Source organism: Anser cygnoides, chromosome 3 (genome assembly GCF_040182565.1).
Source record: "Anser cygnoides isolate HZ-2024a breed goose chromosome 3, Taihu_goose_T2T_genome, whole genome shotgun sequence".
In the NCBI taxonomy this organism is placed as follows: domain Eukaryota; kingdom Metazoa; phylum Chordata; class Aves; order Anseriformes; family Anatidae; genus Anser; species Anser cygnoides.
Genome location: NC_089875.1, coordinates 25,223,526 through 25,250,457, shown reverse-complemented (window position 1 = coordinate 25,250,457; position 26,932 = coordinate 25,223,526). Strand labels below are relative to the sequence as shown.

Genomic DNA, 26,932 nt, shown 5'->3' with positions numbered 1-26,932 from the left:
CAAGAGGCCTCAAACCTGTGTGGAACAACCTCAAAAGCCATATGGGTTAGAAGAGCAGCTAACTCATGGCTAGTGAACGCTGTTTCCTTTGATCTCCTATTTCTGCTAATGCCTTTTAGCAACTCTGCTGAAAGGCGGAAGCGACTACTTCACCTTCTTCGTTTGCAACATTTCTTCATTCCTCAATTCCCTTCCTCCCTGTTGCAATCCGCTTTGTACTCCAGCAGTCCCTCCCCTCCTGCCCAAACACAACCTTTCCCCTCCAAACTATAACTTGGAGATGTAAGAAGAAACACTTAAATCTTCAAGATTCAAAAACTGGCAGGCTCATACAAAGAATCCTTTGACTGTATAAATATCAGTATTTTAAACTTTTAATTTTTCTGCTTTGGGAGAGGACAAAAGGAGGCCCAAGCCATCCTTTCTGAGTGCTTTGGCTTGATCACTATGCTGTCCTCTGTAGCCTATGTGTGGAAAGAAAAAATCAAGAATAAGTAAATACATGATAAATAGTCCTAACCAATTCCTTATGCAGACTTTCTACAATAAATGAAGGATCAACCTCGCAAGCAAGTCTGTGTTAGCATACAACATCTAAGCCAGGATTACTGAATGCGACAGAGGAACTATGGAAAAAACAATGGAAGGCTTCCATACAAGCAAAAGTATTTTAGGAGGCAAGGCAACTTTAAGATTGCATGGGAAAAAAAACTCACTACAGGTATTTGCTAACTCTTTAGTGGTGGACTTAGTGAATCTATGTTTTTTTTATGTCAGTTTTGAAACGTAGTTTTAACACCAGTCCTTTGGAGTAAACTCTTAAGACCATCCTCCTCCCAACCCTAGTGACAAGGAATCTTTCTTCTTTTCAGGTTCCCCTCACAATGTTTATTAACAATTTACTCACCCTGAAAGTTGCGTTAACGTATAATTTTCTGTGGCTTTATCAGTTAAGAGAACTGGCAGACATACACAGTTATAACTCCACACGTATGCCTAAATCTCACATCCTATCAAAGTAAAGCTAAAAAGCCTCAAATAGTCTGTTCTGGAAGGACTAAAATTAAAGCAGCCCACCTTCCTGCAGGTTTCTTTATCGATTTTACATTTAAAGTGTAAACCCTGGCTGAAGATTTTCCTGTGGTTCTGGTATTTGTGAGTGCTTTTTCTAATGTGAATTCTTTTGTGTATACTAAAATATGAGATCACATGACAGCTTTTTCCTCAGTTGTTGAGGTACTTGCAGGTACCCAACTACCTTCACAAAGCTTACGGGAGCTTAGTTATCTTTGAGACCTCTGTTAATTTTGGGTGGAAGGTGCAAACAATTCCAGAATTTCTGGGATATGAATGGCAACTGGACACACAGAGTGAGCTCACAAATCTGTCACAGGGAACTAGTCTTCAAGAAAAAAGATGACATCTTGAATCATCAGCAAAATTCAATCCTTTCATCCACATTGCAGACTTTTCTTCAATTACTTTTTCCTCAGTAATACTTGGTTCTTCAATGTTCACCATGGTTCTTCCAAGAAAACCTAGAGGGTGACGAGGAACATGGCTTTTTCTCATCTTTGGGTTTCTGTAGCCTTTTCTCCACATTCTCCTGATCCACAATTCTGCAGGGGCTTCCTACTTCTCCTTACCATAGCTTCCTTATTAACTCTTGGAGAGGGTGAACAGTAAGCATACAGGAATCAGAGATATTTTTCTCTCTCATTTTTAATTCTCAACTTGCAAAAGTTGTGACAAAAACAGTTCTCCTAAGACCACAATATTCCCCAGATAGGAAAAATCTTGGCAATATTTTTCTGTCATATTCTAGCAAGCACAAATAAATCAGAGATTTTTTAAAGGTTTCAAATTTGACCACAGTGGGCTAATTTCAAGACAAGCATCAAAAGACAGCTCCCTGCAAACATGGCAATCTACATCCCGTTGCGATCCTGTCAAGCACTAACAACACTTACCTAGTCACCTTTCCTTAACCTCACTGAAAGACAGCAGCTGCACCGTTCTAGCTAGCACTCCTTAACAATAATAATAAACTTCTGGCAGGCAGCTGCCGGGATGAAGTTTGATAAGAATGGCTAAAACGTGACAAAGTGTAACAGCGACTGCGCCAGACAGTCCGAGGCAGAATGAGAGACGTGACTGCCATGCAGAGCAGGGGCAACTTCAGCTGCTAAGTTTATGCTTTTTTAACTCACGAAATCAGACTGACAAATTGTAACTAAAGCTTTGTAAATATGGCCACGGTGACATTAAATGTGTACGTGTAGAAAGAAAACGCGACAAACACATCTCCAGGTTCACTGCCGTGACTGTTGCCACATCTCTAACTCAGCCTCTCTCTGGAGCTGGTCTCAGCCGCTTTTCTTAAAAACCGGTTATTTTGACATGACGTGGACGGTGACGTTTGGGAGTACACTCGAGCTACATAAAGATAAGAAAATAAAAATATTAAATAAGCATATTTTTTTTTAACAAAAAAGCACCACGCGCAAGCGAATCACGCCACCAAGAACTACCTGCCGAGCTGCCATTTCTGGATCCAGCCCCCCCCGTGCCCTCATTTCGCCTCACCCCGACCCGTCCCGGTACGAACCGTCCCCCCACACCCGCGGCAGCCCCCCCCATTCCCGCGGCGGCGACAAAAAGTAGTCCCCGCCCCCCCGCTCCCCCTCCCTACGGGGGAGCCCCTCGGCCGCTGTGCTTCGACTCGAATCCTTCCGCCGCCGGGGGCTCCGCCGGCAGCCCCGCCCTCACGGCTAGATCCGGCCGGGCCGGCGCGGAGGGATTCCCGGGGGGGTGAGGGAGTGAGGGGGCTGTGAGGGAGGAGGAGGGGGCAACATGGCGGCTCCGTGTTAACACCCCCCCACCCCCCCCAAGTGCTGCCGCCGCTTTTTTCCACACACATCTCCCCCCCGGCCCGTGTGGCGATGGAGAAGGGCCCGGAGCCCCCGTGGGGCAAGAACCGGGCCGCCCCCTCCTCCGCCGGGCGCCCCTCGGAGCCGGAGAGCGGCGGCGACGCGCACGGTGCGAGCCCGGGGCTTCCCCGTGCCGCCCCCCCCTCCCCGCCCCCGTGTGGCGCCTGAGGTGTGTGTGTGCGTGTGTGTGGGGAGCGGGGGGGGGCACCGCGACCGCCCCCCGCCCGCCGCCGGCCCCATTGTTCTGCCGAGCCGCCTCCCCCGACCCCCCGCCCCTTTCCCCGGCGGTCGCCGGGGCTTCGGGGGGGCTTGGGGGGGGGGGCCGGGGGCGGGGGCTCGGCGCTGAGCGGCGGCGGGGGGGCTCCCGGGCGGCTCCCCCCCCCCCCCCCCCAGCCGCCACACGGCGCTGGGCTGGGACGGCGCGGCCGTTAACCGCCGCCCCCCCCCCCCCCCCCCCCCTTGTGTTGCAGATGTAGGCATGAGGGTCGGAGCGGAATACCAGGCGCGCATCCCCGACTTCGAGCCCGGTAAATGGCTTTTTTATTTTTTAATTTTTACCTCTTTATTATTTTTATTTCACCAGAGTGTGTGTGTGGGGGGGGGGGGTGTCCTCCGAGGCTTTGTGCTGGGGGGGGGGGGAGCACCACATACACTTCATCAGCAGCCCTGCCGCGCTCCCCCGCCGAGGCAGCGCAAGGTTAGGCGCTTTTACCGAGGTTATCTCCTTTCATTAACCGCTATTATTCCCCCCAGCCGCTCCCCGGATCGAGGAGGCGGCGATCCCCGGAGCCGCCCGGCGAGGATGCGCTCGGCCGGCACCTCCGGCACCTCGCCCCGCACGGTGCTGCAGCCCCGGCCGCCCCCCCGCCCGCCTTCCTCGCCCTCCTCATCCTCCTCGGCCCCCCAGCCCCTGCCCCCGGGCGCTCCCGCCCCGCCCGGTGCCCGGTTTTTCGGCAGCTTGGCGTTGCCGCACCGGGCGGTGAGGTTTCGAGGAGGGTTCATCGGTTCTCGCTGTAGCGGTCGGATGAAGCCTATCTACTTTCCTGTTCTCCAAACAGGCTCCATTGGTGTCAGATGATTTCCCACCGGAAGAGGATTGGGCCAGAGCTGCTCACACAGTGCCTCCTAAAGCTCGGAGCCCCTGTTGATGGGCACAAGTCCCCACAGGCCAAAGAAAGGCCAGGGGAAAGAAAGGGGGAGGGTGGGATTAAATGGATGCGGGTTCTTGGCATAAGGGAATGCCTTCCCCCCCGGAAAGGAGAGCGTAGTCCAGGTCTCTTTGTTGATGAGACTAACCGCTTACACCTTCTCTTTTCACACTGCCTAAATAAAAATAAATAAAAATGATCATTTCTAATGTGCAGCCTGGGCTTGTTTTTCCTACAGGCCACTTAGAAAAATGCAGAGCGTTTGTTTTTCCTCTGATTAAAAGAGCTTTTCACCCCTTGTAGGATAACTGAGATTCTGTAGTTTCAATTTTGTTAACTTACATATACATCAGTATCGTTGCACTGATAACTACAGGACTAATTTTATCCTCTTTTATAACCAGGCATCTTGGGGCTTGAACGTGTTGTTTGGGGGGCTAGCATTCAATTGATGCTTCCTTCCCCAGCAAATGGGATCAATATATACTCTTTAGTTTATCAGAGCAGCTCCTTAATGATGGAAACTTTTCTTTAAGTCTTGTAGAAGATATATAATGTATAATATTGTTCCTAGTGCACAAATTTTGATTATTGGGGTGACAAGACTAACTTTCTTGGAACAGCTAAATCTTTTACATTAAAAATAAAAAGCTAAAAAACTTCATAAAGTGTAAAAATACAATACATACCATGTTATGAGATTGGTTATCTGAGGAGATCTCAGCAAGATCTCATGCTTTCATGTTTTCTTTCTGATGACTCTTGAGGCAGCATCTGTGAGAGATACTGGGCAAAAAGCAGCACTCTTGTTGTCTTCTCACGTAGGCACGTAGATATTTTTTCATGGCACAAATGATAGAATGGGCGTTCCATCAGGCATCCAGGTTTGCATATATGGATGCAGGCACTATCTCTAATTTACTAACTTTAATGTTTTTTCTTCTTGGAATTGTTTTAAGGCCCTTTTTTCTGACTGTTTACCAGGTATGTTAGAGTATATATTTATTTACAGTATTTTGAATGCTTCTTAGCCCCCTTAAAACAAATAGGTGGAAGGCAGGAGTCAGTGTCAGATGAAACTAGATATACAGTCTAAGGTACAAAGCCTGCTTCTGGTACACGTACAGAATACTGAGTAGAACAAATAACAAGTCTTTGGCCTCGCTTAGCCAGCATTTATCAATATTTGTGAGCAAGGCTTTGCAACAATATGTTGAGGAACAAGACATTCATGATTAAGGTTGACAGTAGTAAATTTGTTTTAACCCGAGTTCATGTGTGAAATAAGAAATAGTTTAAGAAAAAGTTAATCAACTGTTTGTCAGCCTCTTGGGGAGGACAAGCAATTGAAAGCAGCAACTAGAAGAAGTTAGCTTAAACATACTCACTCTTTCCACTTTCTACACACCACCCCCATTTTGCAGGCAAGCCTTCAGACAGAGCTGTAACAAATTGCTATTAGGTGTAATGACAATTAAAAACACTGAGATAAATTTGTTTGCTGTGAAAAATGGTTTTAATAAAATAAAACCCCTAGATCTCCATACCTAATTTACTGAGTTAATAAACCATCTCCTGCACTCCGGGTTTTGTTTCCTCCTGCTATAGTTTTTTATATTCTTGAGGTGAAATTGTTTCTGCCTCTACTTTCCGCCTCACCTCCTGCTGTAGCAGGATGTTAGGGAGCTGGTGTCCTTGTACTGCGGGCCATCACTGGGGATGCACCATGCTTTGTGCGATCCACATGAGATGTTGCTAAAGAAGTTTTGTTTTACTCAGAATAAAGAATGGCTGCAGTCCTAACTGCCAGGTCAGGAGTTCCCAAAGGCTTTAGGATGAGTTCTGCTCGCTTAAGACAGAAATACTTATTTCCCATTTACCCTGCTCTTGCGGGGAGGGAGGGTATTAAGAGGAGCATGTTGTAGCATTTAAGGTCATTTATGGATTCCATTTCTTTGTACACCCTTACAAATTTTCTCCTTCTAACCTCTGTATGAAAACAGACTTAGTTAAATTGAAATTATTAAATGGCGTGGTGAAGAATATACAATTTTCTGTTTGTTCCCTGCCATCTGTCCCTGATTTATTTTTTTTAAGATGTCCAATCCTTTAATTTCAAAGCTTAGTTCTTTCTCCTGCTAGTTTCTGTGGTTTTGTTCCTCAAAAAGCCTCAAAAGCTTCTTAAGAAGGAGATGGGACTCTATATGCTGGGAAACAGCGTATTTTGAAATTTCCAAGCCCCCCCAATGCCCTCGTTAAGTTGTATATGCTTCTAGGTACTTACTTTATTCTCAGTACTTGTAATCGCGTACAGAACAGCGTTTTCCAAGCATACCTAACTTCTATTAATGCTAAACTGAGATCGAGCACGTGCCAAGGTGTTGCCGCAGTGGTGGAAGCAGCTGGCGTGCCCGTGGGTCACCTCCAGCTAGCCCCATTCCCAACGGGGTGATGGCAGGGGCACAGCAGCCGCGTGCAGAAACCTTTTCTGAAGTGGCTTGGATGTGGGTGGGGAGGGAAGGCTGTGTCAGAGGTGTAGCTCGTGGGCTCTTATCGTCCTTAGCGGCATGCAGCTCTGCTCCTGTAGCCTACGTGGGTTCCTGTGTTGCCCGGTGTTTCCAACCTCTGTCCCCAGTAAGTCTTGCGGAGAAGGATCGCGTCACCTTTGGGAAGCAATGCAGCCTTTTTAGGGGTGGGGTGGTGCTGCTCGCTTGAATACCCAGGGCGCAAAGGACAAGAAGCATTTCTCATGAGACACATCCCAGGCTTGCTTATGGCACAGGGAATCCCTGTGCTGCAGCCATGGATACCCTGGGTTGAGGACAGGATGCCTCCCTACGAGTACCAACCTCCCTGTGCGCATCCCATGCTGCCTGTGTCACCTTGCTTTCCTTTCAGCAGTGTGGAGGTGGCACCTGAGCGGTGCAGACGTCTGACTGCTGCCGGAGCACAGCGCTGCTTCCCAAGGGTGCGCTGCTGGCGGCTGGCACCCCGAGCGTGGCACCGCACGCGTGATCTCCCATGGGTGCAAATGAGTTGACAAATTAAGTATTTTACCTTAGTACTTGAATACCCGATAGCTGGTTATATCCGTGATATAAACTAGTCTGCAGGTGTCTGTCTGGATTTTTTTTTTTTCCAAGGAAAAACTGAGGGTATGCTTACATTAGTCATTTTATGTACATAAATGGAAACTGGTAAACTCGTGTTTTCTCTTGTGGTCATCCTGTTCTCTACTCATCTCTTACTGAAAGAGTGGGGTACAGAGTAACTGTCATTTCCTTCTGATAAAAACTGACTGGATGAGAGAAGTGATGTGACTGTAACAGGTTTGCATCACTCTCCATGAAAATACTGCTTTCCTAACGATTAACAATTGCATACTTTCCTTATCTGAAGTAGAGTGTTATATTAAGGAATTTGCTCTTATACTAAACTTGGAAAGGTTGCTGCTTGTTTGTTTGTTTGTGGTGTATAGCTTACGCTTTGAAAGTGTTGTTTTATGGCTTCTGTGCATGTTCTTAAACTTGCTGCAGTTCCTTGTCATACAGATTTTAGGCAACACACGAGTTCTTTTAGCATTTCTGATTAACTCGTTTTCAAGTTCACAATCAGAATGAATCTGAAGACTGCAAAGATGATAGCAAATACAAAATGCTGCCAAGCTAAAGAGGGAAGAACAACAAAACACAGTACAAGATTAGAAAGCACTAAGTAGTTATCTTTTCAAAAGCACTGTTTTTTTGTTGTTGTTGTTCTTTTATTTCCCTCAACAAGATGTAGAACCTAAATATAAAGGGTGAAAGCTTAAAATGGAGTGAAAAAGTAATTATTTCACTGGGGACATAAATCTGTCCACCTCCAGGAAAGATGCAAGCTAGATTCTTCTGAGGTGCTTCCTCAAGGAGTTTATACTGACACTAGTGTAAATGCTCCAGTTGTTGAGCAGTGTCTTAGCAAGAGAAACTGTTGTAAACAAACAGACCGTAAGAGCTTTTCTGTACTGCCATACATTTGTAGAATATTCATGGAAGATAACTATTAGTTGACGCTTTTCCAATATTGGGTAATTTCTTTAAATATCTGTTTTTAAAATCAAAGAGACTGTGATTTAGTGCTTTTTACAAAGTTGCATTGGTATTGCAAAACTTGCTTTGTCCTCCTGGTAGGTTAGGTGGCTTAGGCTGCTTCCCTTGCTGCATTCAGGTGGAGGAGAAGCAGAAACAAACGAAGGCTCTTCAATCTGAATACTTTCTACAGCAATTTGGTTGGCTGTGAATATCAAAATTGCATGGCTATGGAAATCAAAACTGTCTGTAGAGATCAATGATAAACAGAATTGTTTCTGGAATCATTGGCATAGCTTTGTCCTTATTGAAAAGATCAGAGATTGGTTACTGTGTTCTACCCCTATCTCATAACTTTATTTAAGAAAGCCTAGCTTAACGTAGTAGATTCCATTACTCCTATGAGAGTGATAAACGTTAGGGTGCTGGTAGACAATGAGAATCCCTAAGAACTGTTCCAAAACAAGCACCTTTAAACTTGGCATCTATGCCAACTTTAGTAACAGGCTGTAATGCTCGAATTGTGGTAAGTAGGATCTTATCTAGACAGTCCTGAATGAACCTTCTTAGAGCAGCGTTCAAAGTCAGCTATTCAATGTCTTAAAGAATTAATGTGGAATTAGTGTTTTTTTTCCTCTCACTTTAGTTGGGCCGGACTTCTTAGTATGGTTGACTTTTACTTAGTGTAGTATGAATAGTTGTTCTCAGGATCATATTTATAAATACTAAGACATGCTTGTTTTCTTACAGGTGCCACAAAATATACTGATAAAGATAATGGAGGGATGCTCGTATGGTCTCCATATCATAGTATTCCAGATGCCAAGTGTAAGTCCTGCCCTGCTTAGGAATCTGAATGTTGAAATTAAACTAAGTAATTGTTTCTTGTATGCTTGTTTGCTCTTTGCTTTACACATAGTGAAATTCCAAATTAGTAAAGTGAAGTAAAAGAGAAACGTTGTTTTTATTTAGAGAACCATAGGGAAAAGAAAGATCCCCTTCTCTTACTTTGTAGTCAAGTCTTTGTTTCAAATCACGGTGCCTGTGTTACATGTTTCAGACCAGTGTCTGAAACCTTTTAATTATTAAGAAAGAAATAAAACACCTAAACATGAAGCACTTGTCACTAAATTTCTTAGAGAAGTAATTGCAATGGATATGTTCAGGAAAGATGTGTTAAGGCCCTGTTCAAGGGAATATTATTTTTTCTTTCTCATCAGGAAAAAACTGAGCATTTTCTCCCCGCAAAAGTGATGTGAAATAGTAGAATTATCTGACTAAATGTAATCAATTATCTGCTTAATCCAGTTTAAACCTGCCTCCTATGATAGGATTCCCCATATGTAGAATAGGGTAATAAACTTTGAGGATGCAGTCATGAGAATCTGGTCCTCAAGGCAGTTTCTACATATTACCAGTAGTTAGAGGTTTGTGCCCCTCTTCGCCTTTGAGGGAACGTACCTTATTCTACTGAAGAACAGTTAGAAATAAAATACAGGTCTGATTACTGAGCATTTTCTTCATTCATTTAGAGTGTGATTAACTCTTTGCTGCAGCAGTTTATGGCAAGGACATCTCTGTTTCATTTGAGTAATGAGGATATAATTATTTCCTTTTCTCAATTATGCTTCCTTTTAACTTAATTTAGTTGCCACTTAATTGTGAACTGCAATGGGTGAATGGGATGAGTTTGTTTCTTTAGAAATAGAGTACCTGTTGAAGATCAAAACTAGCAGGACTTCCATTAGACTTAATTGCTCAGTCATGGAAAATGTTCAGCTCAAAGCTGGGTCTAATATACAAAAATATGATTTTAAAAAATATTGGTGAAGTTAATGACTTCATTGGATTTTTGTGTTCTCTATTGAAAACTGACTTCATGTGGTGTTTAAAATTAATGATGGTCAGTGAAAATTATATTAGCATCAAGGATACGCATAGTTATTGATCTAGAATCTATTTACACTATTTTTTAACATTTGTCTGGGCACCCGCATTGTGTCTGTGCTCTTAGGAGAGGAGTGGATTCCAAGAAGACAGTCTTTCTCTAAACAGCTAGTCTCTGATTAGCTAGTGTATAAACTTTAATACAAAATTAAATGTATTAAAGACAGCGAGCTTCTTTACTTTGAATAAAGCTACAAATACATTTATTGTTTAGGGAGTCCAGGGCCTATGTAGTGTATTAAGGCATGGGAAGACTGTCTTCCCTTTTTAGATGGCTAATTCTGTGTGACCTTATAGCAGAACTCTAAGTACTAAAGAATAACTTTGACATTGCTTTGTTACAGTGGATGAATATATAGCAATAGCAAAGGAAAAACATGGATACAATGTGGAACAGGTAAGTGCCATGAAATGAGAGTGCTAATTTAAAGGATTTTTTAATATAAATGTATAACACGACTCTTTTTTTTCCCCTTGGTTACCATTAATTAACGCTGTTTCTCTTCAGGCACGGCAGCAAACACTGCAGTTAAATGGATCTGCATACAGTTGTGCTCTGGATTCTCTGCAAAAGATTGAGCTCTTTGTTTTCATGACATGCTCAGCTTGTAATGTGCACTTTTGAAAGGTTTGGTATGTTTCTTGATACACTGGGCATGTCATGCAATTGTGTGTGTATATTTAGCTAAAGAGTTTCTTAGGGAAGTAGCTTACAAAATCAGTGTTTAATATTAGAATGCAAATATGGTACAATTTTAAACCATTAATTGGGATAGGGACAGAAGTGGTAAGGTCTCGTGCATATTTTAAAAAAAGCAAAACAATTTTAAGAGTTTTTTTTTCTCCTAGAGGCAGGAAAACAGAATCAAATTCTGTGTTTGAGAGTAACAAATAAGATTATTTTTATGTTTTTTAGTAACTTTTAGTCACCATCCCATAAAAAGTATAGGTTATAACTTTGCTGGTCTGCACATAGTTCTGTTGCAGTTTTCTTTGTACATTAACTAACTTATGTAAAACTGAGACTACATATTATAAAAAACAAATAAAAAAACTTGATATACAAATAGGAACATGGTGTATGATCAACTTTTGGAAGATGAAACCTCATGGTAGCAAAGACGTATTAGTTGTCCGTCAATTGCTAGCTGAAGAAGATGCTGCCAGTGTTATGATGCCTAGAGTAGTACAGTTTGGCAATGTTTATTTATGGCTTGGCTTCTGTTAGGAGAGAGAGAATGGAGGGATCTCAGAATAAGTCTACAAAAGGACTAATTTTCAAAGCAACTTATAGTACAAAGTATTTTGTAGGCTGTTCACAGTGGAATAGAAATTCTCTTTGCAAGAGATGCTTGTTGGTTGCCGTTTTAACATGAGAAGAGGTTTGTTATGTCCAGGTTATTAGAAGATGTGTATCAGGGGGTCTGGAGAGCTGATGAGCAACTGGCGATCATGTCTGCACTGTATGGTTGAAACTGAGTGGATTGCATTTCTCAATTCCCATGCCAGACTTGATGCCAAGTCTGTCATTGATTCTCTGGCAGTAAGTCTAATTAGTCTAAAATTCTTTAAGAATATGAAGAAATGAAGCATGTAAAAAAATATACATTTAAATTTCCATTCCTTATTAGGTGCGTGTGACATGGGAGCGGTCGTGCTGTTATGTGTGGATTGGAGAGTTGTAGAAAGACCACTCTCACTTTGAACTTTCAGACTTGCATTTTGGATGATCCTCTGGCTGCTGAAAAGTATTTTTATTTTCTTTTTTTGAGTGGGCTGGTAATAAAGGCCTGAGGGCCTATATGGAACTATGTAGGTGATACATACTTGTGAAGGAAGAAAGCAGGTCAGATTTGAGCCTGTCAACCTTGTTTATGCTATTTCAGAAGTACTGCTGCCATGCCGACCTTAAATTATCTAGCTGTCATAGTTTTAATAAAGTACAGATGTGCCCACTCTTCACACCATCTCCAAAGAGAATTTTGTAACCTATAAGTACATAGCCAATAAATTGTAAATACATTTTGAGAATGGGTTCTGATAGTGAATTTTATGTAAAATAAATGCTTGCCTCTTTAATGTAACTTGTCTTGACATTTTAGAAAATTGACTAAATCCAAAAAGGGACTATTTCTTTTCAAAGGCTCTCGGCATGTTGTTCTGGCATAAACACAATATTGAGAAGTCCCTTGCGGATCTCCCTAACTTCACTCCTTTCCCTGATGAATGGACAGTTGAAGATAAAGTCTTATTTGAACAAGCATTTAGCTTCCATGGAAAGAGCTTTCACAGGATCCAGCAAATGGTAAAGTAAAATTTTGATCAGTAGCATTAAACAGTTCAGATGCATTTGGAACAAGGGCTCCCGTTGGGCTAAAATTTCATCTTGAATTCTGCACAGAAGCTTCAGGCACAACTTAGAATGTAAGATTTAAGTTCATTTCTTCGTGTCTCCTGGAGCTATAGCTTTTCCTCTCTAATAATAAAGTTCCTCCTTGTTCCCCCCCCAACTTTTTAAAAATGCACACAAAATGAATCCCTCGTTTCAATCTCATCCATGCATTTAAGGTATTTGGGTAAAGGTGGTTGTAAACAGAACAGAATTATAAACTTCGGTGGAATGTTAATGAAAAATTGTATTAATGTGTTAATGAATTCTTCTAGCTTCCAGACAAGACTATTGCGAGCCTTGTAAAATACTACTATTCTTGGAAAAAAACTCGCTCTAGGACAAGTTTGATGGATCGGCAGGCTCGAAAGCTAGCTAATAGAAATAATCAAGGTGACAGGTAAGTTTTGTATTCTTAAGTAGCTAACTAGAGACTTGAAGTCTTTCTGTGTAAAGATTTTTTAGTAATTTCCAGACATCATGCTTAAGCATGAACTGTACTTTTAGATTTGAGCATCTGTGGTGATGTCTCTGCTTTTAGCAAGGGGTTTGATACCTGTGCTTTAAGAACTATATTACTCTGGTCAGTATCACTTGTTATAACACACCTGGATACTTAATTGATAACTGTAAAAATGGGTTTAAAGAACGCAAAGTTTGGGAATGTGGTTTAGAAATAACACTTCATTAGGGAAATGTAACCCTATCTTTTATTATTTTACTGGGAGTAGTGTCTGTGGGTGCAAGGCTTTTTTTGTGTGTGGTTGGTTTTGTTTTTTAAACTAGGATGGAACTATAACTAAAAGCTCAACTGCTGTGAAGATCTGTAGCGATCAGAATGCCTAAGTACTGTTCTATAGCAAAACTTTAAAACATTTTTGTATAAATCTTATTTTCAGGAGACATAGAACTATTGTGAGTCAAAGGGAATCAAAGCTCAAAACAGTGTTAAATTGTCTTGGGTAAAGGGGAATGACATTTTACCTGGTTATTATGAAATTAAAATTACATTGCGCTAAGTATACTTGTGTATTATCCTTCACCTTTTTTAAAGTGGTTTAATAATTTGATTGTGTAAGTACCATAATCATGTTTATCAGAAGGCATGACTTTTAATGGATGAAACACTGACAAACCAGAGTAAAAGAGTGTAATTAATTATGCTAATGAAAAGAAAAACCTCCTGAAATTTAAAAATTCATATGCTTACTTTATGACCGTATAGCTGAAAAATCATGGAAGACAATCAATTTGCTTCTAATACAGCATTTTGAGGTTTTGTGATAACTAGAAATATTTTTTTTTACATTCAGGTTAGTCAGAAATGGTATTGTGTAAATGACTGGAATGGACTAGGAAAATCTGTTCTCTTTTCAATCTTTTGTCTTTGGATAAATACAGCAGATTGCACATTTCTCTTTCCCCTCCTAAGCTTTTAGTTCTTGAGCACTTTTAACCGGTGAAAAAATAGCCCTGTATTTTCCCATCTTACATTGTCCTCTTCTGCTCCCCACAGACCTAAACAAGGGTTTATTCATACATCTGGTGCAGTGATTGGAAAACTGCTCTGTTAAAACTAACCCAACAAATGAAAGGTTATTTCTAGCCTTGATATAGTTGACCATCTAAGTGTTCACGCTGGCACAAGTGGTTGAATTGAAGAAAGGTGACACCAAATTTCTTGGCAGTGGTACCAGTTAAACTATCTTACAAGTGGTTTTGAAACTACAGTTTGGGGTTGCTTGTTTATCGCAATAATTATCAGAATTTAGTAAGAGAAACAGGCTTGTAGAAGCTCTATTTTGAAAACTACAAGTACTGCTGAGATGTCATATAATGTGTAACTATAAAGCTTGACTACTTAGAATAGATATTTAGAGTAGATAATTCTGTCTTACCAAGGTACATGTCTGGGGTTAAAAATTTGATAACGTGACCAGCTTCTTATCTGTCTGCAGTGATGATGATGTAGAAGAAGCTCATCCAATGGATGGAAATGATAGCGATTATGACCCCAAAAAAGAAGCCAAAAAGGAGGTAACAGATAACTTAATGGTGAATGTCAGTTTGTTTGTTTTCTGTGACTGTGTTACTGTGAAGAGCATAACTTGCAGTAGAGAGATTTAACAATTTGACATCTACCTGTTTGCAGCCTGATGAAATCATGGGGTCTTTAGTTTATTGAGATCTTTATGACTTCGAACTGAAACTAAACTTTATATTTTTGTTTTCTATCTGTGGGCTTAATGTAGTTCTCAAACCTTTGCTATCTCCTGAATGGTCTTAGTTTTACAAGAGACATGCTATCGCTACCTGGCAAAACAACATGCCCCCTGCTTCTGTCTTGTTACTGCGTGTTTACAGTTTTATTGGTTGTGAATTATTGGAAACTAAATGTTTTCGTTGTAAAAGTAAATGACATTTTTTCTAAGAATAACTTTTTTTTGTTCTTTCAAAGCCACAGTGAGGTTATGCATTTCAACTGATCTGTGGCTTTATTGAGATGCTTCTTACCAGTAGATGTACAGAAAAATATTTTTGTCTCATTAAATGAGCACTTGCTGCTAGTTTTAGAAATAAGTGCTGTGTGTGGGGTATGTTCAGGTTATTATTTTTATTTTCATAAATGTTATTTATGAGCAAGACTAGAAAAGCTCAGTTACAGATGTAAACATTTGTTTTCTTTCTCAACTTTTATGTATGTGTGATTTTCCTAAAATTTGAGTGTTCGTGCTCCTTGAGAATGAAAGGACAGTGCAGAATTTCAATATCCCATCTTGAAATAGTATCTTCATAAAGTAGTGTCTAGGATTATTAATAAAACTTTGTGGTTCTACCAAAAATGATGCTGAGTAAGAGACTGTCAGTATTAGATTCCATTCTGTTTTCCATGACCTTCAGTGTACCATTTTTTCTCTCTAACTGCCTTAGGTAGGAAAAAAGGACAATTACAAAGACCCCTTTCTGTATAAGAGTTTGAGATTTTTATTATTTTTTTACATGCTTGTATATGTTTTTTAGAACTTGAAATAGCACAAGCTCTTTTTACTCTGCCATTATAACGATGTTCTTACCATCTGTTGCTTTGAGTTGCTGCCTAAGCCACTTGTCAATAATGGCTATTTTGTTCAATTTACTTATTGTTTGAATCACGACACATGTTCCAGAATGAAAGTAGTATGTTCATAGACTTCTAGGAACAGGACAATGAGTTTTGCAGTTCTGAACAGCTATTTCATCTACACTAGATAATTATGTGATCTAATATTTCTGGTGAGATTTGCATACTTTCACTTCCTAAGTAAAACATAAACTGAATGGGCTACTTGAATGCACAGGGCAATTTTAATTTCTCTTACCAGAGAAAGCTAAAACAAGCCAAACACTCTAGCCTGGCAGGACAGAAACTTGAAGGAATGTTTTCTCTTTAAATCTAGACTGAACAGCCAAGAACTGCAATTTCACACTGAAAGAGCAATGCTGAACCAGAAAACAAATGGTATAAATGGGCCAGAATTATGCTTAAGCTTGGGATTTTTAGATGTCTAAGGTGTAAGGTTTTGTATCAACTTTGAAGGTAGAGCAAATATCCTAAGTGCTTTTAAGTTAGCCTCTGTAAGTCTGAGGACTGAATTAAGATGTTACTTTAGCTGCGAAGAGGATGTGCCAGAAGGTCAAGCTTAGGACAGCAAAATACTGTTTGCTAATTTGTACTAACGCTACAGAACATGATAAGGGCTGTTGTCGCAGTTTGTGTTCTTTTCATTGTGATCAGTTGACCACCTGCTCTTATCCTGCATGGATGTCAGCAGGAAGGAGCAGTGGGTAGCTGTTCGAGGTAGGAAAAAAAGCCTGAATCCCATCTTTGTTTTGGTAGTCAGTGTTGCTCTGAACTGAAAAATCCTTACAGGGACAGTCAGTTTTGCTTTTCTGTTCCTGGTCTGTAGGTTGCTCTGTAGGTTACCCAGTTGCTCTACAAGAGTCACACAGGTGCAGACTAGCTGTTGTGCAACAATGCCTATTGAAGACAAAGCTGAAACTTTTAGCAAAGATCTCCTAGGCGTCCAAATATATCAAAAGAGCAGTTATAATGACTTTATCTCCTCTTTGCCATCCCTTTCCACTTAAAAGAAGTGAAAAACAAAGGTTTAACTTTGCTAAATTGCATGGATTTTTATAAAGACTGCAAAGGTAAATTCATTTTCTCTTCCAAATCTCAAATCCCCTCTCAAAACAAACAGCACTATTGCTTTCCAAGTTGGAGTACTTGCAGCAGGGAAAAATGCCATCATACATTCTTGCCAGTCCTGGTTGACTTTCACTGATTCTTCTCCCCATCTTTCACCTGATATCTCTGTAGCTAACCAGAATGAAATGTATAAATCCCCTGATTACTTGGTTTAAACATACAGTGTATATATTCTTTACTTTCTGCATACGTAAGAGGTTTGTGATTCCAGCCTTCTTTTACAGTATTGATACTGTGATTTCTTTACAGTTTACTGTGTTTTCATCTCTGTTCAAGAGGGGGAAAAAAAGATTGAAAATGCAAATGGCTAGTATGCTATGTTACTGCATCTGTGAGACTTAGTTTGGATACTGCATGCAGAGGAGGATGTTAGGTTAGGTTTTCTGGGTCATAAACATGACATTACAATGCTATGCAATACGTTATTCTTTAGAGAAATTGAATGCAAGTTACTGTTATTCTTTAATGATTTATTTCTTGTAAATTAAAGGGCAATAATGAGCAGCCTGTTCAGACCAGCAAAATAGGGCTGGGTAGAAGAGAGTATCAGAGCTTGCAGCATCGCCACCATTCTCAGCGTTCCAAATGCCGTCCACCAAAAGGCATGTACCTGACCCAGGAAGATGTGATAGCTGTTTCCTGTAGTCCCAATGCAGCCAACACAATTCTTAGACAGCTGGATATGGAACTAATCTCATTAAAGCGACAGGTACCATGGGTTATTGGTCTTGTTTTGTTTTCATCTCAAATTGTTCTTGTAATGATTTTGTAGATTATAAGATTATTTGTGAAAATTGTGAACCTTCTTTAATGCAAGCCTTCCAAATTTGTTCCACAGTTATCACCAGAAAAGCTGGATACTAGCTGTTCTTCGGTTTTATTTTTTGTTCACATGTTTTGTGGATAACATGAAACAAGATGACCCCCTTAAAAAGGGGAGGAGGGGAGTATGGCATGAAAACAGTGTTATTGATTTGGGGACAGGAGAAAACTGAAGTCACATTTATTTTTTTTCCTAACTTTGTTAAAAAGCATTTATGTGACAAGTGAGAATAAGACTAATGAAGCAGTGGAAGTTGTATTTGTTATGCTTAAAGTTGTAGCTGTTTTCCTGGACGTCTTACCCCACATCACGTGAAAGTATAAGGGGGAAAAATCATGGGCCTTGTTAATTTCTCTGTTTGAATTGGTGAGCTTTCTACTTCTTACTAAATTTAGAACAACTGCTTTGTAGTCTTCACATTTAAGAGGACTATTGCTTGCCTTCCTTTGCATGAAGAAGTTAACTTGTGGCACTTAAGTGGAAACACAGAATCTATTCAAATTTCTAAGGGTACAGCAGTATGTGAGTGCTTGCTTTCTAGGAGGGATGTGGCTACAAATTGAAGGCTTATCTCCTGGAATTTCTGCTTCCTTATAGACTGCTAAGAGCTGCCATGTTGCAAAGTCATGGAGTGAACAAAGGGTTTCGTGGGTTTCTTGCTCCCTTGTATTCTTTTGCAGGAGAAATATGCTTCTTTCTATCACAGCAGGACTTTGGGACTAAATAGCGTAGGTGGGTTTCACTGTTTAGCCTGAGTGTAGGTGAGTTACATCCTTGAGGTTGTCTTTCTCTTCTTTTCTTGCAGTGATCTCAGGGACACAGCCTTTGGAATCCTCCACTGCGTTGTCTGCTTTTGTGTCCATGCTTAAAGCACTCTTATAATAACTATGCACCATAGTTTGCAAAACTATGTTCTCACTGTGTTACCTTATGTGCATCACTGTCAGGTTTAAATGGTTAACAGATATGTATATGTACAATTTAGAAGTTCTCTTCTTTTCGTAGACTAAGGTATTTTATTTACATATTTTAAGTAATTTCCACGTTATGATGGTCTTAGATCAATAAAAAGCAGTCTGTCAGAAGTAACTAACTGGAAACATCTCATACTTTTCCATTTTTTTTCAAAGTGCTTTTTGGAGAAGGAAGAAATTTATGTATACAGTACATTTCACTTAGAAACCTAAGAACCATATATTCTGCATTCTTCTTCAAGAACATGTGTATCATTATCAAAACTTGCATTTTATGTCCTTCTTTTAATATTTCTTCAGACTGTTCTTTTGAAAGACTGGCTTAAATATTTTTCTCTCCATAGTGAACTGTGCTGTATCTTTTATTATTTTTTTCTTTAATGGTTAAAAGTAGTGAAGCCTTAAACCATAATATTTCTCTTTCTAACTTAGGAGGTACACTTGTGGCAATCCTAGTGAAGATATATGTGTAAAGTGACCAACTTTCTTTGTGGAGCTGATTAACTTTGTTGTTTTTGACCAAGGTTCAAAATGCTAAGCAAGTAAACAGTGCACTTAAACAGAAAATGGAAGGCGGGATTGAAGAATTCAAACCTCCTGAGGTAAATCAGAATAAATATCAGAACTTGTGGCCTTGCACTTACATTAGTGGGAAGCTACAGAAATATGATTTGCTGCAGCATAATGTTTGCATTTCAGCAGCAGCTTAAACAGGATCCATTGAATAACATGCTTTGGTGAGTCCGTCTGGTCTTTTTACAAGAAATTAGTAGTAGGCTTTTTTATGGCAACTGGCTGAATAAAGAAGCAGAAGAAACTGAAATGTTGTATCCGTTCATGACAATACGGAGCTGAAATTGAGTCCTGATATATTGTTTTTCTGATTAAAAGTAGTTTATGTGGATTGCTAGCAGTAAATTCTATGTTCTTTGTGAAAACATCAGTATATATAAATTTGGGCATTTGAAGTGAGTGATATATTACCACAGAGGTTCTGTTTTTGCTTCTTTTAAGGGCTTGCAAATGAAACGTAACACGAATGCAAAACACTCCCGACACCAAGTTTTAATAGTTTAGATAAATTTTACAGTTAAATTCGTATTCTGCCTGCATAAAGATCATTAGCTTGTGCTTAAGTTATGTTGTAGGTGAAGAGCCGTAATAAAGCAGAGGAAAAAGTTGCTATAGATCTAAGCTCAAATCCTTAAATGCTATGTCCTGTTCATGAAAGCAAAACTTTATGGCTTACAATCAAGAGATTTTTACTTATGTAATACAGTCTGTCGTGTGACTAAAACACATTCTAATGCTCAGATATTTTACAGCTGTTGAAACATTTTAATGATCTTTGTGCCATTTTTCTAATTTTAATAGTCTAATCAGAAAATCAATGCCCGTTGGACCACAGAAGAGCAGCTTCTTGCAGTACAAGGTATGTTAATAGTAGTAGCAACTTGAAATCTGATGTGAAGAATTTTAAGAGGTCTTCAGGCGTATGTTTATGTTTCCTTCTAATGAAAGATGAACTTTTATCTGGTCTTATAAGGAAGTCACTGAGAAAACAACAAAACTAGTGAGAATATTTAGGATATTTATTCAAGCAACATGACACTAGTCTTTCAGTTACCTATATTAAATCTCAAATAGAAAAGCTAAGATGGGTTTAACAGCTGTATTAGTACTGAAAAGTCCCTCCAATAGTTTTCTAAATAACCTTACATGAATTTCTCCGAAATGGAAGACTGAGGTAGTGGTTGAAGTAATAAAATTTGAAGCAAAAAGTTGTTAAGACATCTTTCCATATCCTTAAAGTAGCAAAAAGGCAGAAATAAAATTGCTTTACAGGAAATAACATTTTTTTTCTTTCTCTGCTCAAGAGGGAATAAAAGAGCAGATATCTAGCCAGCCTTTAAGAGTCTGAATGGATACTGAACTAACTGTCTTATTGGAGAAAAAAAAAGATTATTTTCTAGCAGGCTACTAATACGGCTAATTTGCTGTTATTTCATTTCTATGAAAGAAAATGGACTCTTGTCCTGCTTCTGTGTGCACTGCCTAATCAAAGAACATGCAAAGGAAATTTCTGGAGAGCCTGTTACTGTTTTGAAGTCGTCATATGTTGACTGATTTCTGTGGATCATCTTTTCTAAGATAGTACAGATCAGCTTAGTTACACGTATCTACAGTATATCCCTGTATTCTAGACATGCTTTAAAATGACAGACTGAATTTTAGTACCAAACCTTCAGTTAGATCAGGATAGGAGTTTGAAGTTGTCAGGCATGCCGTACCTGGTAGTCATCTGCCAGAAGACTGATCCCGAAGTTAGGCTTATTTTGAAATGTGAATAGAAATACTGAAGAGAATGGTGTGTCTGAAGTCATGCCTTTCAATTTACATGACTCTGAGACCGGGATTTGCATCTCCAAACTGTTTTCTGTCCCAAGTTCTTTTTCTCAGTATTAGTAACTAGCTCACTTTTTAATTTTCTGAATGCAACAGAAGGAGGTGCTTACCTTTAATATGATTGTCTAGTAGGTAGAATGCTTGCTGTAGAACTGGGGATAATCCAGGTTCATTGTGCCTGCCTTAGGATGAAAGGATTCAAATCATCGTGCATTTTCAGAGTTTAATTATCAGAGCTCTAACCAAGGAACAGTTTGGGAAGTGATAAGAATGCGCTGAGCTTTTATTGAGCTATGGCACTATGTAATCAACAACGGAAAAGAGAAAACTGGAGCATGGAGAAAAGAGAAAGAGGATTGGCGATTGCCTGGAGAGGAGTTCTAGCCTTCTGGCCTCTCCCTGAAGGAATGTTTCATGTCTTATAAAGGTAGTCAGCCTCAATACTTATGGGTGGGATGAGAAAGCATGCCTGCTGGAAGAAAACTATTTTCACTGAACTTCCATGAGCTTCTTGTGTATATCGTTTCCGTTTTGGTCCCCTTCCTTGGCCACTGTATAAAATGGGGATGGAAGAACACCTTAGCATGAGGGACAAAATATTCTTATCCCACCCTTACCTTTTGTCTGGTGTTAAACTCTCCCTCCTGACATGAGTGTTGTAGGTATTAAAATCCCATCCCTTGTTTCAAAATAATTATTTGAATTAGTAGCCTAATATATGAGAGAGCCATGCTATCTTTTGCTCTGACTCTGCTTTTAAAAGAAGTAGCCATGGCTGCTGTACTAAAAGCCACTGTAGTGTGTGTTAGGCTTGAACTTGCCAGTTGACTTGAGCATGGGGACATTTAGTTTGTATGCTTAAAAAAGATATAGTTCATCAAATACTGATTTATTTTGGCATGTGATTTTAATAATTTTACAGAAATCATAAGCATTAATCAGGTAGGTGGCATTTCTGGGATTTTTTCACTGTAATTCAGATGTTAAATCCTACCACGGAATCAGAAAAATAACCTGCAGTAACACAGTTTTGGTACTGTTTTTTCTAAACGTGAAATAACTCTTGTAGTCTGTGGGCCAATCTCAAGAGATTGGCAGTAACTAAAGAAGAGAGGTAATGCAAAAAAGACCTTAAGATATTGCTGAATGTGTAATCTTAAAAGTAGCATGGCTGCCTGCAGTGGGGTTGTGAACTCAGACTTATGATCTCTGAGCCAATCTTGTGCAGTATAGTTAATCACGTTACTGTTCAACTTTGACAGTTCGTCATATGAGGTGTTCTTAACTTACAAAGTGTATTTGTGTATAGAAACCTGTGAGCGCAGTCATCTTTTCAAACTAAGATTTCAGCCATTTGAAAATTGTATTTGCAAAAATGTTTTAAGGCATGTTCTAAACAACACAATTTGAATCAAAAAGCAGGCATGATTTTCGTATCATTGCAGTGGAAAACAGTTGGAAAAAACAACTCTACATAAGCTAGTTGCCAGGAGCGCTATAATCACACCCCAGTGGAACTGCAGCTGTCATAACCTGGAGGTTGTGGTTAACTGTTTCTGCCTCGTTGTGGTGCTGTATTGTATTGCTTTGGACTCAGGCTGATGTTTTTGTGCGCCTGTCAGTGTGTGCTGTGCTGCACGACATCAGACAGCAATAGGCAGTGTAAAACTCAGGCTTACGAGTTTCCCCTAGTTGCACATCTAAGATGAAATACTGTAATATTGAGCAAGGTTAAGTGCAGCTCTTACCTGGGCAGAGTTTAGAGGAGCTTGAAGGGTTCCCATGAACAGGACTATTTCCATCTGAGCCAGGGAAAGGGCATTCGTGCCTGTGAAGTGAGGCTGTGCAGCTGTATTTTGAATTGCACTTGCAGCAGCCTAATAAAATTATTTAATAACATATTAAACACTTTGGAAATAATTTGGGTGATGTTTAGCACAGAATTTGTAGAAGGATGTGTATGTAAAGCCCGCCAATTTGAAGGGGATGATGAGTTGGCATGAACTCTTACAGGTGTGCCAACACGTGTAAAACTCTCACAAACAAGGATTGAACTCCCTCTGTTTCTGATGCAGCTTAAAAATGCTTTACTATATCGTTGTGTATACGCCATTGTGGTGATGCTATAGCAGTACTAAATAACACTCTGAAAACAGTCCAAAATGATAAGTGCTGTGTGTAGCTAAACTGATGAAACTTGTTTTTCTTTAGATGTTTCTCGTCGTTGGGCTCTCAGTGAAGGCGCGATGCACTGTTTTCCAACTGTCTGCTTGGAAGTAGGCTTTAAGACCTTGCATCTGCCAGCTTCAGTTCAAGTTAGCTAACAGGTTCAGCTGTTTTGCAGGTTAAGGGGAAGGAAGAAATACGGAGAGCATAATAACAGAAAATCCTGAAATCACTAAAAGTCTGAAGTAGTTTTCAAACAAAAATGTGCTTTGTTCTGCTGGGCACTTTGTTCCCTTAAGGAATTCTACAGGATGTTAGATATGTTGCTGTAGACATTTAACGGCCATCATAAATTAGTAAGGGTCAGAATGGCAGGGCAATCAATATTAAAACATTGGCGGGAGTGCTCTGTGGGCATGTGCAGCTGTTAAGGGGTTTAGCTAGTACTTTGAACACCTGAGAATGAAAAGCCAAATCCCTGTATTTGCCTTGCCTAGATATGTTCTCTCCCACAAGGCTCTGCTAGCTCCTTTTGTTTTCTTTCCAAGGTTCTGGCAGTCAGAGAGGTTAGATTCTTTTGTATGCCCAAGAAAAGATCTTAAATAATGTAGCCAGGCTCTTGACAGTTGTAGCATCAGCTTCAGCTACAGTAATTGTTACTCTCCTAAAGCAGAAATTTTCTCTTAAATGTTAGAGAGTGTACATGCCACATCAGAAAGGCCTATTAATGAAGCAAGTAGAAAATAGCAGAACAAGATGAAGATCATACTCTTAACAGTTAAGTTGAAAAGAAGCATAGCTTTCGGATTTGAAACAACTCTCACCTTCTGAATCTTCCGTTTCACTTTCTGAAGCAAGACGTGAAATTAGGCATGAGACAGGGTGCCTGTCCTCTAAACACTGTAATATATTCTGAATGAGTTCAGCTATCAGGAGCTTCACATAAGGAGTCAAATTGTAATTCACTCATGCATAGCTGAGAGGAAAAATGAGTCTTCTGTTTATTGAGCCTGGAGTGTGCCTTACAGTACCACAGAGTACAACCATGTAATGTTTTATTTCTCTAGGCTCTAAACCTCTGGCCACTTATGATTAAAAATAGACTTTGTGCAGCTGTGTTCAAGGATGCTGGAGAGCTTCGGGATTTTCTTCTTAAGCAAGAGAGAGGAGTAACTAGACATGTATCCTAAATAAAACAGAACCAATAAAGTTCAGATCATAATTCCAATTTTAGGTTTAAAATTACAAAAGTCTGTAGACCTTTTGTTGTTGTTGTTATATGCAAATGCCATTTTAGAACTTTAAAAAGCCCGTATTGGTATTTTTGGAAAGGTTCAACAGTGTTTTCTTTTGGAGTGTGTGTAACCTACCGATATTAATGTGAAAATGAGTGAAAAGAACAATGCAAAGATCTTCTGTCATGCTGCTTCTTACTGGAGAATTTGATCCTGGAGGCTTGTGCTGGGCTGTCTTAGAAACAGACACCAATAGCTTATATTTATTTACTTTCCCCTAGGTGGTTGTCCCAAAACTCCAGGTTTGTTTACCCAGCTTGAATGGTGAACGAAAGCTTTAAAAAGACTTTGTCCAGTGAATGCTGGCCAGTTACCCTCGGTAGCCCCCGTAGAGCATTCTACAAATGGAGGAATGAGCCGTGTATTGTGGCTTCCAGAACTGTGCCCCTGTGCGTGGTCCGGTGGCTGCTGCCCTCAGTGCTCCTGCTGGCCAGCTCTCGCACAGGTGGTGGGCAGCTGGCACGGAGGGAACCTATCGAAGCTGTCAATGTTTGTTCCTTGGCATTTCTGACACCATGTCTTGTTACAGCTGTACGCACTTGTTCAGTCACCCTCCCTCTCCCATCTTGAACTTAGCTTGGGCTTCTGCCTTCAGTCCAAGCACACTGAAAGATTTACTGCATTTGTCAGAGGCCGGATCTCTGTGGTTTTAGGTTGGGAGGCTTGGTGAGTAAGCCAGGATCTTTAAGAAGAGTGGGTAATGACCTTTTAATAAAGTTCTTCATTTATATGTTGATAGCTATGCAATTAAATTTTTTTTTGTTTTAATAGAAATTGAGGCCTTCTTCTAATTGAGAAGTCCGCCTAATTAGTGAGTCCTTGGTTTGCAGGTCCCGTAGGTTCTCTCTATAAATACATCACACGTAGCTGTGTCTGACTGATTCTTCACAGCTATGTTATTTACTTTGCCTTCCAGGTGTCCGCAAATATGGTAAAGATTTTCAAGCTATTGCAGATGTAATTGGCAACAAGACTGTTGGCCAAGTGAAGAACTTCTTTGTAAACTACAGGCGTCGGTTTAACTTAGAGGAGGTATTGCAGGAATGGGAAGCGGAACAAGGAACCCTGGCTTCTAATGGTGATGCTTCTGCTTTAGGGGAGGACACAAAAAATACTTCTAATGTGCCATCAGGAAAGAGCACTGATGAAGAAGATGAGGTGTGTTTTGTGTACCAGATATAAGTAAGCATGGGTTGAGGAACAGCATTTTATTTAGTGATATAATGTAAGGTTAACTGGTGTGGAGTAGCAAACCACATTCTAAAGAATGATGATAAGCTTGCATAGAACTTCAGCCAATGTCGTTAACCCGCTGGGAACAGGACTGCACCTTGCATAGTGACGATCACGTTACTGTTTTATTGTTAAAATACAGTTCTTGTTCTAGAAAGAAGACTCTTGCTTCATAAATATTTTTAGTTCTGCTGTCTATAATATTTTGGTTGGCGATTTCTTTTCAGTAACTTCTCAGTTTTTCGGTTTTGTTTGATAAATGCTGTTTCCTGTATAGTGGACAGTGGCAACCCAACGGCATGGCGTTCCGGCTGGGACAGCTGTTCACGCAATCTTGTCTTTGTCCTTTGTGCAGGCACAAAGCACTCCGACCACTCAGTGTTTAGGCCCTTCACCTCCAGCACAGGCATCTGCTCCAGCACCTACCGCTCCCATGGCAACTTTAAATCAGCCACCCCCGTTACTTCGACCAGCGCTTCCTGCTGCTCCTGCGCTCCATCGTCAGCCTCCGCCACTTCAACAACAGGCGCGATTTATTCAGCCAAGGCCAACTCTAAATCAGCCCCCCCCGCCGCTCATCCGCCCAGCTAATTCCATGCCTCCTCGTCTAAACCCAAGGCCGGTGTTAACCACAGTTAGCGGCCAGCAACCACCCTCGCTTATTGGAATTCAGACAGAATCACAGTCCACTCTGCACTGAAGAAATAAAGCAGAATTATGCTAACTCCTACAGCTGAAAAACAGTATCAATGTACTTTTTTTTTTTTTCCAAATAATGAAGGGGAGAAAACAGCAAGCCTTCACAGGTATCAGACCAGTTTTACAGAGGAGCGAGATAATAACCAGAAATGGAACCACGTGAACAACCACCTGTATAAAAATATTTTTTGTAGAAGACTTGTACAGCAGAATAATGCCTACAATACAGCCCTCCTCTATGTGAATAACTGTTGAAGGAAGCTAACTTCTTACATGAATAAATGTTCAACACACCAAGATTTGGTTTAACTGATTTTTACTCTATTTATTTTATTACAGTTCTTTGTAGTCAAACATCTAATTACAGAAAAGTAGTCTGGCAAACCTAGGAATAAGTAATATTGTAGGAGACTTAAATGTAGCGTTATTTTTGTGTGTGTGATTTTTGTTTTTTATTTTTTGTACTTTTTAGTGGACAAAAAAAAACTAATGGCCTTAGGTTCAGAATTTTTGGCCCTGTTTAGGTAACGGTAGTAGCATTTCATGCAATTGTAAAATGTGGGTGTTTCTTCTCCATGTTTTTCCCAGAACACTTTTTTTCTTGTT

The 26,932-nt window shown here is 40.2% G+C and overlaps 1 protein-coding gene across 10 annotated transcripts; it reads left to right on the top strand.

The window, feature by feature from the left end:
- The first annotated feature begins 2,868 nt into the window (after positions 1-2,868).
- On the top strand, positions 2,869-26,920 carry RCOR3 (REST corepressor 3). 10 transcript variants are annotated; one of them, XM_066993742.1, is made up of 12 exons: positions 2,869-3,039; positions 3,401-3,457; positions 8,896-8,973; positions 10,437-10,489; positions 12,236-12,397; positions 12,757-12,881; positions 14,440-14,536; positions 17,221-17,439; positions 19,052-19,129; positions 19,230-19,264; positions 19,902-19,959; positions 25,983-26,920. In XM_066993742.1, the coding sequence occupies exons 1-12, from the start codon at positions 2,943-2,945 to the stop codon at positions 26,325-26,327; spliced, it is 1,404 nt and encodes a 467-aa protein (XP_066849843.1). In that variant the 5' UTR covers positions 2,869-2,942; the 3' UTR covers positions 26,328-26,920. The 10 variants fall into 10 exon arrangements, with proteins under 10 accessions (XP_066849843.1, XP_066849844.1, XP_066849845.1 ...); XM_066993739.1 differs by lacking the exon at positions 19,230-19,264 and adding an exon at positions 25,311-25,552 and having other exon boundaries at positions 2,877-3,039; XM_066993740.1 differs by lacking the exon at positions 19,230-19,264 and adding an exon at positions 25,311-25,552 and having other exon boundaries at positions 2,879-3,039; positions 14,440-14,518.
- Positions 26,921-26,932: the final 12 nt, after the last annotated feature.